This window comes from Sturnus vulgaris, chromosome 20, assembly GCF_052056855.1.
Source record: "Sturnus vulgaris isolate bStuVul1 chromosome 20, bStuVul1.hap1, whole genome shotgun sequence".
In the NCBI taxonomy this organism is placed as follows: domain Eukaryota; kingdom Metazoa; phylum Chordata; class Aves; order Passeriformes; family Sturnidae; genus Sturnus; species Sturnus vulgaris.
This window is the reverse complement of record NC_142262.1, coordinates 6810083-6826257: the sequence shown is the minus strand read 5'-3', so window position 1 is coordinate 6826257 and position 16175 is coordinate 6810083. Positions and strand designations below refer to the sequence as shown.

Sequence of the window (16175 nt, the reverse complement as noted above, 5' to 3'; positions counted from 1 at the left end):
TGAGGTATTTGGGGATCCAGCACACCAGACCTTGCTGCCTGATTGTCCCTTCTGTCCTCCACAGAAGGCCACAGGCACTGCTGGCTTTGGGTTTGAAATACACAGAGAGAGGAAATTCCTGCCCCAATCTGTTTGCAGCTGAAATATTCCCATTGTACAGAGAACTACAGAGGAAACACAACTGCCCCTAACTCAATGCTCAAGGTCAGATCAACAGCTTGTGAAATTATTGCAGTTAGTGGTATTTTGGTGATTTGAAAACCAATTGGTGAATCCCTAAATTGATACATTAACACATGCTAAACTTGTTACATTGTTACATCCTTAAGTTATTGTATTGTTATATCCTTGGACTGATAAATTGTTGTATCTCAAGTTATTACATTGTTCCACAATCAAATTGTTACCATTTTCCCTTCTTTCAGTTTTAAATTTCCTTTTGAGGAAGTAATTTTAAATTAAAACTAAAAATATTTCTTTGCAATTGCCAAAATTGTCATTATCTTCCCCTTCAATTTCCTTAAAGATTTCAGAGTAGGTAAAAGATGGGTTTAGGTTCTTCCACCCCAGATACTCATCTCTGTTAGAGACCTGGGTTCATTAAGCAGTTTGCTGTCTTTGACCAAAGAGTTTTGCACTGTCCCTGCCATCAGTTCTACCAGCCCAGTTCAAAAGAAGAGCTGAAAAATTAACAAAGATTTAACTGATTAACAAAGAATTAACTGATTTTTAAGCTGGTGTTCTGCCCTCTGGCCCAAGTTGCTTTTCCTCCCTACCCTGTCAGGAAACAACATCCATCCATTTGCCTTTCTCGTATTTGCACTGCAATGATAATGAACCAAATCCAACCCAGTGACAGGCAGCAGAGAGAACAAACACATACATTGGTATAAACAAGGAAATACTGAGTGAAACAGTGCAGGGAAGGAAGAGGAGAGGATGTCTCACCTTCAACAAAGTGCAGGAGGGCTGAGAGCTCTGCAGGGATCTCCAGCAGCCCCACGTCCTGGAGAGAGAAACAAATCAGTCACTGGCAGCAGAGAAACCACTTAGAAACCCTGGGCTGAGACTGGGTGAAACTGCTTTGGAAAAGCTGCCAGGACAGGGATGGAGCATCTGAGGCAAAGCAGAGACTTCTGCCTCCACAACATTCAGAGCCATTGCAAACTGGGAGGTATGGCATGAACACAGCTGTGTGACATGGGTCTGCAAAGGAGGGAAAGGAGAGCAATTCCTAAATAAAAAAATCAACTGGCACAAGGGGAATGGCAGGAAAGTTGGCTTTCCTTGACTTATCCCTCATTCCTATCAAGTCTGGCATATTGCACTGCAGAGATAGCACCTGAAGGGCAAGGGCCATTTCTTCCTGCACTTTCCTGACATTTTTCTTTTGATTTTTCAGTATTCACAAGTGCTACAGCATAAAATGAGACCTGATTCTGATCTTTGATATATGTTGGAGGCTCCTAAGAAAGCTCAGATCTCTACCTGGGGAATCCAGATGAAAATGTGGCCAATGAGTCTTGATTTTTCACTGGTTTGCTTCCTACTCCCTTGCACTGCTGCAGGGTAGGGCCAATAGAACACAGTGTGTCAGCATCTGCATGTAGAGACAGCTCAGGGCATTTCAGACAGAACTACTCAGATTAAGGCACTATAAAACCAAGCCAAATCTGGAGGTTTTGGTGGTTTTTTGGTTTTTTGTTGTTTTTTTTTTTTTTTTTTTTTTTTAAGATCTGCATAGTAAAGCCTCTTGTCACCAGCACATTATTCTGACATCTCTCTCTCCACATAAAGACAGATACACAGCATTTTTGATCAGTTTGATCTTGCTCATGAGAAGATATTTGACTTCAAGCCTGGCTTTTCAATGGTGTATTCAGGAAGTGGGCTGTGAAATTGCACAATTCTGAATCCACAACTGAAGAATCAGGTCATACAAGAGCACCCAGGACTAATTATTCTCGTTGTTACTGACAGATCTATACATAATTGTGAACAATATCAATTCAAATCCCCTTGATACAGACACTGCAGCAAATGTGTGTCCAGTCTAGACACATAAACAATGGCATTAGTTAGAAGTGTTGATAAAGGCTAAATGTGTTATGAAGTCTTTAACACATCCCTTCCTCTACATCAGCTTCTGTTAATATATTTATGCAGAAATGGCTCATTCCACTCCTCACAATAGAAGATGATCACCAAAAATAATCTTCCCTCCACCTCTGAAGACCAGGTCCAGTGCTGTGAACAAACACAGTGCTCTAACTCAGGACTGCTTTACAATGCCTGGCTGTGCCCAGAGTCTGGGAAACCCTGAACTAATGAGATATTTCTGTATTAGAAGGCCCTTTTTGCCATCTAACCTGCATTCTGCACTGGGTTCCACACATGTGTGCCCCCTTTAGATGTTCTGCTGCTCCCCAGCAAACCTGGGCTGAGGAGGCACAAGGGAGGGAGGATACCTGGAGAACCCGATTGTTTTGGATCTCAGCCCCTCCCAGACCGTTTGACAACTCACCATTCCTTGGCTGGGAATATTCTCTGTGTCACCACACGCCAGGGAGCTCCTTCTTTGTTTCCTTTCCTCTAACTCCTGTTGTTAGGAGATGAAAAGGGGATGGAGGGTGGGAAAGATGGGTATGAAGTCGATTCCAGCTGGTCTGGGGGCAGATGCTGTGGGTGGGCAGGAGATGGGGTCCTGCTCCAGCAGATAAAATAACAAAACAGCTACAGAGCCTCCTTGGGACCCCAACACAGTGTCTTGAGAAGGAGCTGCCCAGGCAAAGACCTGAGCTTTGCTGAAACACCTCCTGCCCTTCACACACAATTCAACAGCCAGAGCCTCCAGCACCTGCCCAGCACCCTGCCAACCTTCCCTTGCTGAGAATTTGATGGGCTCAGGACTAAAGCACCCAGCAGCTGCCAGAAACATTTCCCTGCATCCTTCAGCATCAAAGCACATGCTAACAGCCTGAACATGGACAGATGAACTCACTCATGGAGGGAAAACCCTTTAGAAAGGTGGGAGGGATACCAAAAGCTAAACTTCCTCACAGCTCTGCCCCTTCCCATCCATTTTATTGTTCCCCATCACTCACCTGACTCCTACTGGAGATGGGGAAGGAGAGTCTCAGTCTCTGTCTCTGCCTCTCTCCTGCCTGTCAGGTGTGCAGAGCAGTGTGACTACATGGGAGCTTGTGAGGGCTGGGCTGAGAAAGACAGTGGCAAGCTAAAGTCCAAAGGGCAGGGCTGTGGGGTGGGGAAAAGGAGGAACTTTGCAGCAGGTGAACTTTGAGACCTTTTCTGCTGCTAGTGCACGTAAAGAGACCTCAGCAAACAAACACTGAAGGAATAGAAACAGATTCAAAAGAGTTGCACTGTTGTGGTTACATGGGAGAAAAAAAAAGCTGGATCCTGTCCAAGTGGGAAGGGCAAGAAACAATAGAAACTCACGCTGTGAGGACATGGCAGGAGAGGAGGCACCTCTGCAGGTTTGTATCAGCACCAGTGTCCTTAACCCTCTGCCCCACCGTGTCCTCAGCCAGGCCAGCAGCTGGGCTGGGTCCTTCCCTTGTGAAGCTGACAGCTCTGAGATGTTTGTTGCTACTCTAAGGATGAGTGGTCTGATTTCCTCTTTCCAATTTTATTTTGATAGTTTGTGCAGAATACATTATACCCATTTGACAGAACCATGGCTCTCTCCTGTACATTATTTTTCATCCTCTCAAAAATCTGCCATCCTGTTCTCACCCCAGCTGATTTCCAAAGGCCAAGGGCTTGAGCAGCCTGAGGCAGCTGTAAGGGATCAGGGCAGGATCATCGTGGGCTGGAAAAATCTTGCATTGCAGTCACCATCAGAAATTGAACTGGACAACAAAAAAAGCGAAATGAATGACTCCTTACAGCTTGAGCAGAACAGCAGCTCTGAAGACCAGAGATGGAACCAGCTCTTGTCCCATGTAGGGCAGCCTGGAGTGATGCCTGGAGAGGCTTCCTACAACAGAGGCTAGACAGAGTTAAAGTGGGAATTTATTGAAGGCCTTTAATAGATACACCTTGGGGAGTGCAAAAACCTCACAGAGGCTACACCCAAGATGGACAACGGTCAGGAGTTTTTCAGACAGAAATAAGCTTGGTCTATCTGCATATCAGAGGTTAATTCTCCAATTACAGCTTCAGGTAATGAAGTCACATTCTCCCAGTTTGCTCCCCCCTAATTCACTTTTGTTTATACTTCTCAGGGCCTGGGGCTGTGATGGTGATCTTGGTTCCCAGGCCTGGAAGAATTTTGTCTGGCCAAAATGTGAAGAGACCTTGCTAACACTCTGTATGGGGTTCAGAGTTACATCCTAATGCAATTCAGGATCTGAAAAACATAAAAGCTAAAAACTTAAGGCATTATTCCCACCCTGGCTCTCACAGCCAGACCTGTGACTCAGCTGTGTTTGCAATACCTGTGCCAATTGTGAATGTCATTTAGAGAGAGGAGGCTCCAGCCTCTGTGGTTCCTTCATTTGACTACATTTATGTCAGACAGAGGGTGAAGGACACCTCACTGGGTAGTTCCCAGCAAACCTTCCAAAGCCATCCCTGCCCTGGCTCACCCAGTCCTCAGCTCACTCTGCTCAGGGCAGCAATAGCCCCTCCTGTACACCTTGCTCTGAGAGCACTGTTGTTACCTGGCAGTGCTTCCTCCATTTAATCAAAGGTCTGGAGATTAAAATCATGGTTTTAAACTGCACCAAAGTCTTCTTGAGCCTCCTGTAACGTTTCCTAGAGGATGAAGAAAGAAGAGAATTGTCTAATGAGGGACGCCTCAGCCACACAAATACACATGGAGCAGAGAGGAGAGACCTGGACATCCCCACCTGGCTGACCCTTGGCAAGACCAAAGGGGGGTCCCTTGGCTGGCCTTGGACCCCTGACCTTGCCTGGTAGCCTCTGAAGTGAGCCTGGATCACCGTGACCTTCTCCTGGAGGACACGGAGGCGCCGGCGCTGGAGGAGGCGCCGGAATTTCCTCTGCAGGGTGACAACAGCCCAGCTCTGCCTCTGCAGCCACAGCCTCTCCAGCAGCTGCCTGGCCTCCTCCTTCAGGAACACCTGGGCAAAGGCAGCAGCTGCTGATCAGTCACAAAAACTGCTGCTTTATCCCTTTGGAGCCTTTAGGGGCTCTTGCTAAGGAAACTGGGGAGGGCGCAGGTGACAGAGATGGATGCATTTGTGGTGGACAAGGAATCAAGGAGGGATGAAGGTCAGCAAAAGTAGAAGCCCAGGAATGCTGGGTCTAGAAAGTATCTGGCCATGCTACAATAGCCTGGAGCTGGAGTCTCCTGTTAATGTGAAGTGCTAAAAATGCCTCCTCAGTACTTGAGACAAGAGGCAAAGGTGAGAGGGGAAGGTGTGCAAGGCCCTCCCTCCCTGGGCAGAGGCTGAGCTCCTCTCTGTGCTTTGCCAGCCTGGGAATGGCTGGGTGGGGCAGATGGGATCCTCTGCAGGCATCACCTTTGTCACTCCAATCTGATAGAGGTCCGAGGGGCTCCCCAGGACGTGAGCCAGCACTGCTGCACAGCCTGCTCTCTGCTCCGAGCTGCCGAGCCTGCCCCCAGCCAGGAGCCCGTACCTGGCACAGGAGGAGTGGCTGTGACAAAATCCAGGGCTCTACCTGGAGCCCTCAGAGAACAAACCACCCAGGGCCGGGGGATCCCAACCAGCACCCCCTGTACCTGGCCAGGAAGCTCTGGAATGGCAGACGGACTGGGAATCCCTCCTTTTGAATGTGGATGGCCTCCAGAATCCCAGAATGTCTCAGCTGACACTTGACATACTCCACATCGAAGATATTTGGCAGCTGCAAAGATAAAGCAGGAGAAAAAATGAAGAACAAAAAAATAAAGAAAAATTAAAGAAGGAAGACTGAAGGCAGGGAGTTTAGAAAGGGTCCCCTTCTCTTGTCCTGTCCTTGGATTGGATCTTGCCATGGAACACAAAGCCCAAGGAATACTTTGGTGTCCAGCTGACCCTGGTTCTGCTTCTGCAGCACAGGATTAACTCACATGGCCACAGGGTCACAAAAAGGGGAAGAAAAGTCTCAAGCTATCAAATGAAACAAAGAAGTGTAAATCCCAGCTGTGAAAGGAGAAGAATGAGGGAACTGAGGGACTCCATAAGGAGCTCGGGGTGCTGCCCTACCTTCCTGGGATTAGGGGTGATGCAGCGGATGAAGAAGGCATGGCTCCTGCAAAACAGAAGGAAGATCCTTGGGTCACCTCCTCTCTGTGCTGACCCTGGAAGACTTCACACCTGTGTGTGCCAACAGCATCTCTCACCCTCTCAGCTTGGCTGTGAGGTCCTGCAGAGACTGCTGGAATTTGGACACCAGTGTGGAGTTTTGAGGTCTGAGCCCTCTGCCCCCCAGCTCCCTTCGCTGACTGCAGGCAGCTTTGGCTCTCTGGAAAATGTGAGACACCACCTGCAAATACAAAGAGATTACCAAAACTCACTGAACTATGTGGAAAGAAGAATCTCTTCTACCTGAAACTTCAGGGGGCCATTTTCCCTTGCCCCAGCAGTGTCAGGAGTGCAGCTGCATCCCCAGGCACTCTGTGTGTTTTATATATAAGAGCATCAATTGCAGGCAAAGACAATTTGCCCAATTCCCAAGTAAATTCAGTAAAATCAAACTTGTTGTTTCTCCAGGTTCTGCTGACACCTGATCAGCAGCTTTCTGCTTCTCACATAAAGGCAATGAGTGGATCATTGTGTGTCTGCAGTAGAGATCTTCCTGCTGACCCACTGCTGTACCTTGAGGCGGCTCTGGGAGAAGATATCCAGCACCTCTGGCCGCAGCTGGTCACGGTTTTTATTGAGAAACTTGTGGACCTGCAGAGGCAAAGTCTGATTTAAAGCACCATTCAGACCACTCAAACACCCCTGTTACACACACTGGGGCTGGGAACAGCTGGAGAGGTGGAACAAGGGGAAAGCCCTGGAGAATGAAGCTGGTTCTTCCTGCTGCCACCAGGGTAGAGAGGACAATGACTTCTGCTTTGAGAAGGGGTTGCTCCTCTTCTCCTTCACATCACCCAGCAGGCTTTCACATCTCTCTCTTTTTTTTTTTTTTTTTGTCTCCCAGCAGCAAGAGCTTTCCTGCATTTCCAGGGCTCTGAGGCCAATTGCTATTTTGCTTCTGCCCAGAGGCAGCTTAGCTGGCTCTCTTAATAACAACAACCTCCTCTCTTCTGATAAACTGATGCTCTGGAGGGATGCAGCCACAAGGGGAAAGCTTTGATCACAAAGCTGGTGAAGGGGGAGATGCTGGAACCCTGAAGCCTGGGAGTTTTGAGCTTTCTGTGCTTTCTGACACTGTCCCTCAAAAGAGCACTCCTTTTGAATTAAGGCCTTGAAGAAGGCTTCCAGATTTAGGTGATAAAGTTGAAATCACTGGTGTGTAGTCTAAATGGAAGGATGTAACATCACATGGTAAAGGGTTTGGAATTTAGAGTTTTAAAATATAGTAATAAGTATGAGATAAGATGAAGGGTTTTGGGTGGTTGCGGGGTTTTTTTTGTTTGGTTTGGGGTTTTTCGGGTTTTTATTTTTCTTGGTTTTGTTTTGGGTTTTTTGTGTCCTGCAAAGATGCTCCTTCTTCATGCTTCAAGGCTGTATTCATTCCTTCAAGCTGGTCCATCAGGACACCCTCAGCTTGTCCCCATGATGAGTTATTTCTCCAGCTGCTCTGAGCCCCTGCCAGCTCACCTGGTAGGTGACAGGGCCAGCATAGTGCTGCACAGTGAACTCTGGCAAAGGCAGCTTGGGCTTGGTGTACCAAGGGCTGTTCCCATGGTGGTAATGACACTTCTGGAGGAAAGTGTGGTCTGTGGCCTGCAAAAGAGATTTCCTGCTGCTGCAGCACACTCAGTAGGCTGCAAAGCCACTGTTAAACTGAAGGTAAAAACATTGAACACTTGTGGGATCATTGTGGGAAGCTTCCTTTGGAAGGGATGCCATGAGAGGCTGAGAGCTGCTCACCTGAGTCAGGCATGTCTGGTCATCCAGGATGCACAGGATGCCGTGGGGCTTTGCAGTAAGGAAATCCAGGCACGACTCTTTGTGCATCTTGGAAATGGGAATCCAAGCTAACTGCTCCTGGCTGTATTCCTCCTGCATGTTAAAGGCCAAATCCACTCATGCAAACAAGGACAAATGGAGACAATTAACAGAGGGATTTGGGTTGTTTATCAGCAAGTTAGTGTTTCATTCCTGTTAGGAACTTGCCTAGAATTGTCTGATTTTGTCTCATGAAACAGTGGCTTCCTCTAAAGCCACTACTGATTTTCCTGATTTGACAGAGGAAGGCTGCTAAGCTGAGTGATGAAGTGAACTGTAGAAAGCAACAAGTCTGATAAAAACACTTTCATCCCCAGGACATAAGTGGTACAGAAAATACTACAGAGGAGCCCAAGAGGCTTTAAAAGTACCAGTGAGGTCTGGGCTCTGACCTTGACCAACTCACTTATAAAATCTGGAAAAGGGAGCAAGGTACTGACAAAACCTCCTTCCCTTAATTTGCTGTAGAATTAAAGGTATTAAATAGGCAGCTCTTTGGACTAGGATTCCATGGATATTGCTGAGAGGACCATTCAGTTTCCTGTTCCCTGCAGAGGGATGCTCTGAGGATGCCTTAGCTCAGTCCATGCCTTCATGTGGTGTGAATTCCCCCTTACCTCTTCCTGGGCAATGACAGTCTGGCTGAAGAACCACTGGAGGTGCTCATTGGCAAAGTTGATGCAGAGCTGCTCTAAGCTGTTCACTCCCAGATCCTGCAAAGATAAAAAGGGATCATCCCTCCCAAGGCCCAGGGAGCTGTGAATGCTGCACAGGCTGAGCTGTGCTGAGCTGCTGCTTCTGGCTGTGAATGAACCCTGACAGCTCAAACCATCTTCTGTCTTGGTTTGCAAGCTCTCAGCTCTCAGCCTGGCTTATTGACCAGACGTGACACAAGCTGTGAAGGAACACAAAAGAAAAATATATCTACTCTTGGATGCACAGCCCCACCTCTGTATTCCATTGTTTTCATCACTCACTGGGACACACAGGTTTTAACAGGAGCCCTAAATAAAATATCCAAGGCCTTGGTGAGCACATGCCCTCACTGCCCAGGCCACAGCAAAAGAACATTAAAAATAACCTCAAAGCCATGGATATCCACAATGCCCACGGCACAGTCAGACTCCCAGGGAGCCAACCACTCATTGATCCTCAGCAGCAGCCACTCGAAGAGCAGGGAGTACAGAGCCTTGGCAATGGAGTCCCTGAGTGGGAGAGGGGAGAAGAACCAGTTACTGCCCAGCCAGCACCTCTGGGTGCATCTCACCCACCCAGACACCAGCAGAAGTCACCTGGCATCAATGGCTCCTTCTACAGACAGAGGGGTGAAGATCCGATCATAAGATGTAACCTGGATACACAAAGAGACAGAATTTACTCTTATTATCTCACAAAAATACCTTGTTTCTTTTTCTTTTCTTTTTTTTAATCCACAAGGAAGTCACCCAGTTAATAAATGGATTTTTTTTTTCTTTTTGGCTGAGAATTTACCCAGATATTAAAAGGAAAACTAAACCCAGAATTTTGCAGGCAGAGGTGGGAGTCAGCTGGCCAAAATGATAAACCTGAAGCCACTCCTGTCAGAATAAGAGCCTTGCTAGATGTGAGTTCTGCCATCTTTACAGAGGAGTTCAGCCCATCCCAACTGAGAGGAATGTTGGGTTTGTCTTTGCAAACAAACTGTGTAGATAAGACTGGCACTGAGAGATAAAAGAAACAATGGGATGGATTCCACTGATTGATGAATGGAAAAAAGATATTTGCCTTTACAAACGAACTGTAGGTTTGCTGATAAACAAAATTGGATATTGAAAGCTGAAAGAAGTAATGGGGAAAAACCATGAATTCTATAAGAATTAAAAATGAAAAGGGAGGGTTATACATTAGAGGGGAATTTCAGGTATCAGGTGTTTGGGAAGTCTGTGCCTCTCAAGTACCTCAGCCAGTGGGGGAAGAGAGAGGGAAATGCAGCTGGGAAATTGGGATAAAAAGGAGGCTGTGTCCCCCAAAAATTTGAGGGATCCCAGGGGAATGCCCCAGGGCCTCTCCCTTTATTTGAATAAAGCAAAAAAAGGACTCCTCTGTCTCTTTTTTGGACATAAACCTCTGGTGTTTGTGAATTAATTTTCTTGACACAACCATTTTATTCCTGCTGTTACCTCCCAGATTTTGAACCTTCTAAGTTTAGAGCAGCAGGGCATTCTGTGCTGCAGGAGGAATGAGAAGTCCCAGAAAGGTACTCACAGTGACACGGTGAGTGACAGCTCTCTTCAGGAGCTCTGCTGACACCCGCAGCAGATTGGCCACAATCTGAATCTCAGTGCCACTGGCGATGGCTGCATGCTCAAAGGATTCTTTCTAAATAACAAAATGTTCTTTATTACACATTACCATTCATATATTGCTATATATTATAGATAGGAGTAATGGATGGGATACAATTTGGATTCATATTCTCAACAGCACCTCAGCTGCACAGAGCTGGCCACAGCCTGGGCAGAACACCAGGTTCATTTTGGCTCCTTAAAAAGCCACCCAAGCTCTAATGAGCTTTGGTTGCCTCCCCTCTTCTGTCCCTGCCTAGACCAGTCCAGAGCCCCACACTGAAAGGACAGAAAGGTCTTCAAAGGATGTCATCCTCACTCGGGAATCGTGTCCTCGGTCCCACCGCATGGGACAAGAGCAATATTCAGCATAAATATCCTGTTCCCAAGCTGTTGGGGTTACTGTACCTCATAGGAGGTAAAGCAGATGTTCCCCAGCTGCAGCACAGCAGCCAGGACAGCCCAGGTGCAGCTCAGCTGATCTTCGGAGAGGCTGATTCCCTCCAGAGCTCGCACCAAGACCAGAAAATCCCGACTGTCCTCCTTGCCCAGGACATCACATGCTCTGCCCTGAGACAAAAGGGACAGATAATCGTGGTCAGCCCCTCTAGCCTCAGGCTGGGGTTAAGCCACCATCAGGAATCTTGAGAGAACGAGTTCAATGTTTAAAGGACTGGAGGAATCTGAAGAGATGAAAGACACCAGTAGTGGAGACTCAGCATTTGTAAAGGGCCAATCTCTTCACTCTCTGGAGTTTTGAGATTAAATCTCCCTTACCCACACCGCCAAGTTTCTGCTGGAATTCCAGCACAAGCTCCCCAGGATCCCCTGCTGGGGTGGAATTTGAGAGAAATGGAGCCTGAATGGAGTCCCAGGTAAATGATGGCAGGGTTGTGCACCCAGGGTTAAAGCCTCGGCCATGGAGCTTCACCACATCATGGGCTGTCACTGCTCTGCTGCTTCTGTTCCCTACAGGAGGACACTCCTAATGTCCTGTGACCCGAAAGGTCACAGCAATCCCGGGGCAGGGCTTCTGCAGAACCTGTCTGTGTTCAGGGGGATTCTTTCACCATAGCTCCCAGCAGATTTTGGTGACACAAGGATGAGATCCAGGCATCCCTTGGGCTTCTTCTTGCCAAGATCCACAATAGATTTTGTCAATCTCTGCTAACTCTTTTGTGCCTAATCTGATTTTTTTCCCCCTTTCCTTCTCTGCAGCAGGCTGGGATATTCCTGCTAATTATCACCTTGAAGGCTTTGCTTTACAATGCTTTGCCAGCCAGGAGCCATTAATCACCCATTAAGGGCTGGGCTCTTAATTGCCCTCCGTGCTTGAGTCATTAATGGCAGTTGTCAATTCCTCGCCTGGGGGTGAGGTGATCGCAATCACCATCGAGGATTCCTCCTGACCGCAGCTGCTGCGAAGAATTTGAATTTGCCACCTGGGAAAGCTGACTCACGCTGAAATAGGAAAAATCTCTCGCTATTGTTGTGACCTCCTTGATTATGGAAAACAATCTTTAAAAAATTCAAACAAAATAAAACCCACACCACCCCCCCAAAAAAAGAGAAAAAGAAAAAAAGGTGTTCCAAGATTGCGACTTAAGTCTGACAAACAAACTCAATTTAAATAATTGCAATCAGCAGTATATTTCAGTGGTTTAAAATCTGCACCCATTGACTCAGTCAATAAAGCAAGTGTTTTGCAGAAGATAGAAAGAAATCTCTGCTTTTAGCAGTCCCACAGTAAATTACAAATGCAAGGAAAGGCAATGAGAAAAGGGGTTTTACACCACACGATGGAGCCATGAGTCTACACAAGGACTCCTCCTTAAAGTCCATCCTTTCAGAGCAGAAGGGGCCTGGAAGGTGGGAAAATGATCACAAAAGAGACAAAGATGTTGATTCTTAGGTGAGGTATGAGAAGGAGCAGAGTATGAGAAGGAGCAAAGCTGATTTTAGCATAGTGCTTTGCAGGGGAGTAAAGTGATTTGGTGTTTCTGTAACCAAACAGAAAAGATGCCTGGGCCATCTCTGTGTGCCAGCTGCTGCACAGCACCCTCAGCTCACTCACCTGGTTCAGGTAGAAGTAGGACTCAGCCTCCTGCAGGTACATCTCCTCTTTCTGCTCCACGGGCAGCCCTGCCAGCAGCTCGTAAAACACATGGTAGTTCCTCTCACCGTGGGCCTGAAGGGACACATTCATGGAATTTTTCCATATGCGGCTCCAAAATCATCCAGAACACACTCAGAGAGCAGGACACAGACTCTGGGGTCAGCAGGACAAAGTCAGAACCACTTAATTGGAAAGGTTTCCATGGTTTCCCACTGACAACTTAAGAATATTCCATCTGAGAGAAGTCCTTTTCACACAGCTCTAATATTTGACCATTTCCACACTCCAGACATTAAGAAAAACTAATTGAGGGAAGATTCAACTTTCAATTATCTCTAATAAATAGCTTAATTCTGTTTGAGGCAGAAACTTCCTATTTTATTCAAATAAAAGAAGTGATCACCCTGTGCTGCATGGAGGGGACATAGTTCTTGCCAGTAGAAGAAATGAAAAGCAATTCTCAGGCTAATTCCCAGCCCTGTTATTTAACAGTAAATTTAAGATTAAATGTTAATAAGGGAGTTGGGGGACACTGGTCCTCACCTGGAACACCACACGAGACTTCTCCAGCAGGTACTGGGAGATGGATGTTCCCACCACGATGCCACTGAGCACGAGACAACAGAGCCTGTCAGAAGCTGGGGACAGGTTTTCTGCAGACTTGTGGCTCTGCAGATAAGAATGATCTTAGGGGCATCATTTACATGAATTTCCAAAATATTTTGACAAAACTGTGGGTCTTGGGAAACCAAGCAAGCACAGAATAAGAAGGAAAGTCCTACCGTGGGTAGGGATAAAGGTGAATTCTCTTAACACTCTGAAACAACCATCAGAGTCCCACAAAGTGTCTGTGCCTGAGCTGGGAGTGCAGCTGAGGGTTTGATGAGTGACCTAGAAGAGGAACTGAATAGCAATGGGACAAAGCTTCCTGCTTGTATGAAATTACCCAGGGTAGTGAAGATGAAGGGCAGCTGTGAATAAATGCAGACAGACCTCACAGTGCAGAGTGAGGGAGCAAGGAAATGGCACATGGAACCCACTGTAGATAAATGTAAAGTGATGGGTCCAGACCCAGCTTCACATATAACCTGGCAGGCTCCAATTTAACCACTGCTCCTCCTTAGGACTGAGACCTGAGGGGTTTGATAGACAGTTCCATGGAAGAATCAGCTCAGAGCTTGGAAACAGTGAGAAAAAAATCCCCAAACAAACCAACCAAACCGAGAAGTTGGAAAGGAGGCAGGCTCAAATCAGAAAGGTGTTTTTCACAGAACTGGTTAGACCTGTGGAACACTTGTTGAAAGTTGTTGAAGAGGCATCAAGTTTGGATGAGTCCAAGAGGAAACTGGGAAACCTCAGGAGATTGGGGAAGACTCCTGAGCTGCTGCAAATGTAAAAGAGCTCAAGAGGAAAAGCACTGAGTGTATTTGGGCTGTTCTTGCCTCAGGCAGTGCTTGAGGTCAGTGCTGAGGACACAGCAGGGGATCAGATGGCTCCTTGGTATAAACCAGTTCAGCCATTCTCATGTTCTTAATTTAACACTCATTGGAGAACTAAGATCTGTTCCTTTTCGGAGGAAACACCAAAAAAAAAGCAAAATAGGGGTGCAAACTCACCCTCTTCCTACCCTGATGGTAAAGAAGAGTGAAGGGGAGGGAGGGTTATTGTGTGAGCTCTCAGCACTGCTCCCCCTGCTCTCACCCAAACACCCCCTGGCAGCTGGAGGCACCCGAGGAGATTCTTCAACTCACTGTCGAAGGTGGACATTCAGCAGCTTTCCAAAACGGCTGGAGTTGTCATTGAGGATGGTTCTGGCATTTCCAAAACTCTCCAGGATGGGTAGGACACTGCAGGGCTGTGAAGAAAAGAGGGAGGGAACTCTTCAGTAGCAATCACAGGTTTTTAAATCAAAAGGGATTTATGTACCTGTCAGTTTGAAAAGATTAAAAAAAACAAATGGGACTTCACTGATATAATTCTCACATGGGTAAAAGGTATTTTTAAATGTATCCTGGTATCATTATGTCTAGCCAATGATGAGTTCCTCTGTGAGCTCTTTACCCTCACTGCTATAATCTTTCACTTTACCTCTGCTCTGTGTTTGTTCAGATTCACCTCCTCGACTCTGCTAAAAGCTCTCTGTTCACACAGATACAGCACTTTGCACAGCATCAGAGCTCCCAGGTGTTAAAATACAGAACGACAAACACAGCAGCTGTCCTGCAGCCTTTATGGGAGCTTCACCTTGGAGCACAAACCCTCCCTATTCCAGCCAAAGCAATAAATCAGCACCATGGCCTCTCTCCCCTCTTTGGCTTCTTTTCCCTGCCCATCCCTCAGGGCCTCCAGCCAAGCTCCCTTGCCTGTTACCTGTCTGATCCTGTGGCTGCCAGGTCCCTGGTGCAGCATGGTCAGGTATTGCACAATGGCTCTGGCAGCTTCAGTTTTACCTGATCCACTGTGCCCACTGCAGGAGCAAGAGGTGGAGAAGTTGGCATCAGAACAGAGGAACCTGATCTGGGCACATCAGAGCCCTGCTATAGCAAATCAGAGGGGCTGTGCTGATTTATCTGAAGATCTATCACCCATTGCTTGAAACACTGAGACAACCTGGCAAAATGGGCCCAATTCCACTGGGGAATATCAGACTCCTCTCCCACTCCTCTGAAGTGAAACTAAATTCAAACTGTATTTGCACAGAGTGAAATAAAAATCCACCTTATTCAGGTTCTCCACAGGCAGCCCTCACATAAGAGCCAGAGGGATCAACTTACAGGCAGTGAAACACAAAAGTGGAACTTTTACATACAGAAATAAAACTTTTACATAAAGAAATGAAAGGGCTTAGACCCAAGCCTTTCAATTCCTACCTGATGACGACACACTGCTGCTGCCCTGAGGACTGGGACAGGCTGTAAGCCATCTCTGCTATGGCAAAGATGTGTCTGCATGGACAGAGACAAACCCTCCTTAGCTGAGCCCACATTTCCACAAGTGCAGCACCAAAAGGTTCCTCATCAGGGATCTACGTTAGAGATGAGCCAGTGTCTTGATCAAAGAAACTTGACTTAAAAATCACAGGATGGGTTGGGATGGAGGGACCTTAAAGACCATCCCATTTCACTTCCACTAGACCTGGTTTTTCCAACTTTTTCCTGGTTTTTCGTGGTTTTTCCCAAGCTCTGTCCAGCCTGGCCTTGGACATTTCCAGGGATGAATTTTATCTCTGTAGAATTACAGAATTATAGGCCCAAGCAACTACAGCTTTGGCAAATGGGCTGTTCACTTCCTGTAGCATTCACCCAGCTCTACCAGAAAACTGGAGGAAAATTGAATACTTTCTGGAGCACAAACAGGACAGGGTTTAGAGAGTTATTTGAGAAAGAAAAACATACGGGGCATTCTTTGAGAGAGTCCCTTGCTGATACTTGGTAGCCACATCTTCAGAGTAGATACTGAGGTCTTTGAAAGGATTCACAGAAATCAAAATTTGCCCAATATAAGTCTAGGACAAAAATAAGAAAGGGGGGGAAAAGCTGATGGCTTCTTAGAAATTTCTGAATGAGGAATGCAGCTGAATGCATACATTAATACAAATACACAAATTCCCTTTAAAGGAAT

General features: G+C 46.7%; 1 protein-coding gene across 1 annotated transcript in view; it reads right to left on the bottom strand.

Annotated features, from left to right (window-relative positions):
• The window catches only part of MYO15B (myosin XVB), a 42762-nt gene that overhangs the window by 21744 nt on the left and 4843 nt on the right, over positions 1-16175 (bottom strand). Inside the window, 21 exon segments of the mRNA XM_088176814.1 lie at positions 949-1006; positions 4686-4779; positions 4933-5108; positions 5511-5628; positions 5732-5856; positions 6198-6243; positions 6335-6477; positions 6810-6887; positions 7764-7889; positions 8037-8168; positions 8732-8827; positions 9196-9376; positions 9407-9465; positions 10359-10472; positions 10847-11008; positions 12513-12626; positions 13098-13161; positions 14306-14409; positions 14925-15021; positions 15425-15499; positions 15950-16059. Coding sequence (XP_088032940.1) covers positions 949-1006; positions 4686-4779; positions 4933-5108; positions 5511-5628; positions 5732-5856; positions 6198-6243; positions 6335-6477; positions 6810-6887; positions 7764-7889; positions 8037-8168; positions 8732-8827; positions 9196-9376; positions 9407-9465; positions 10359-10472; positions 10847-11008; positions 12513-12626; positions 13098-13161; positions 14306-14409; positions 14925-15021; positions 15425-15499; positions 15950-16059 — 2272 coding nt within the window.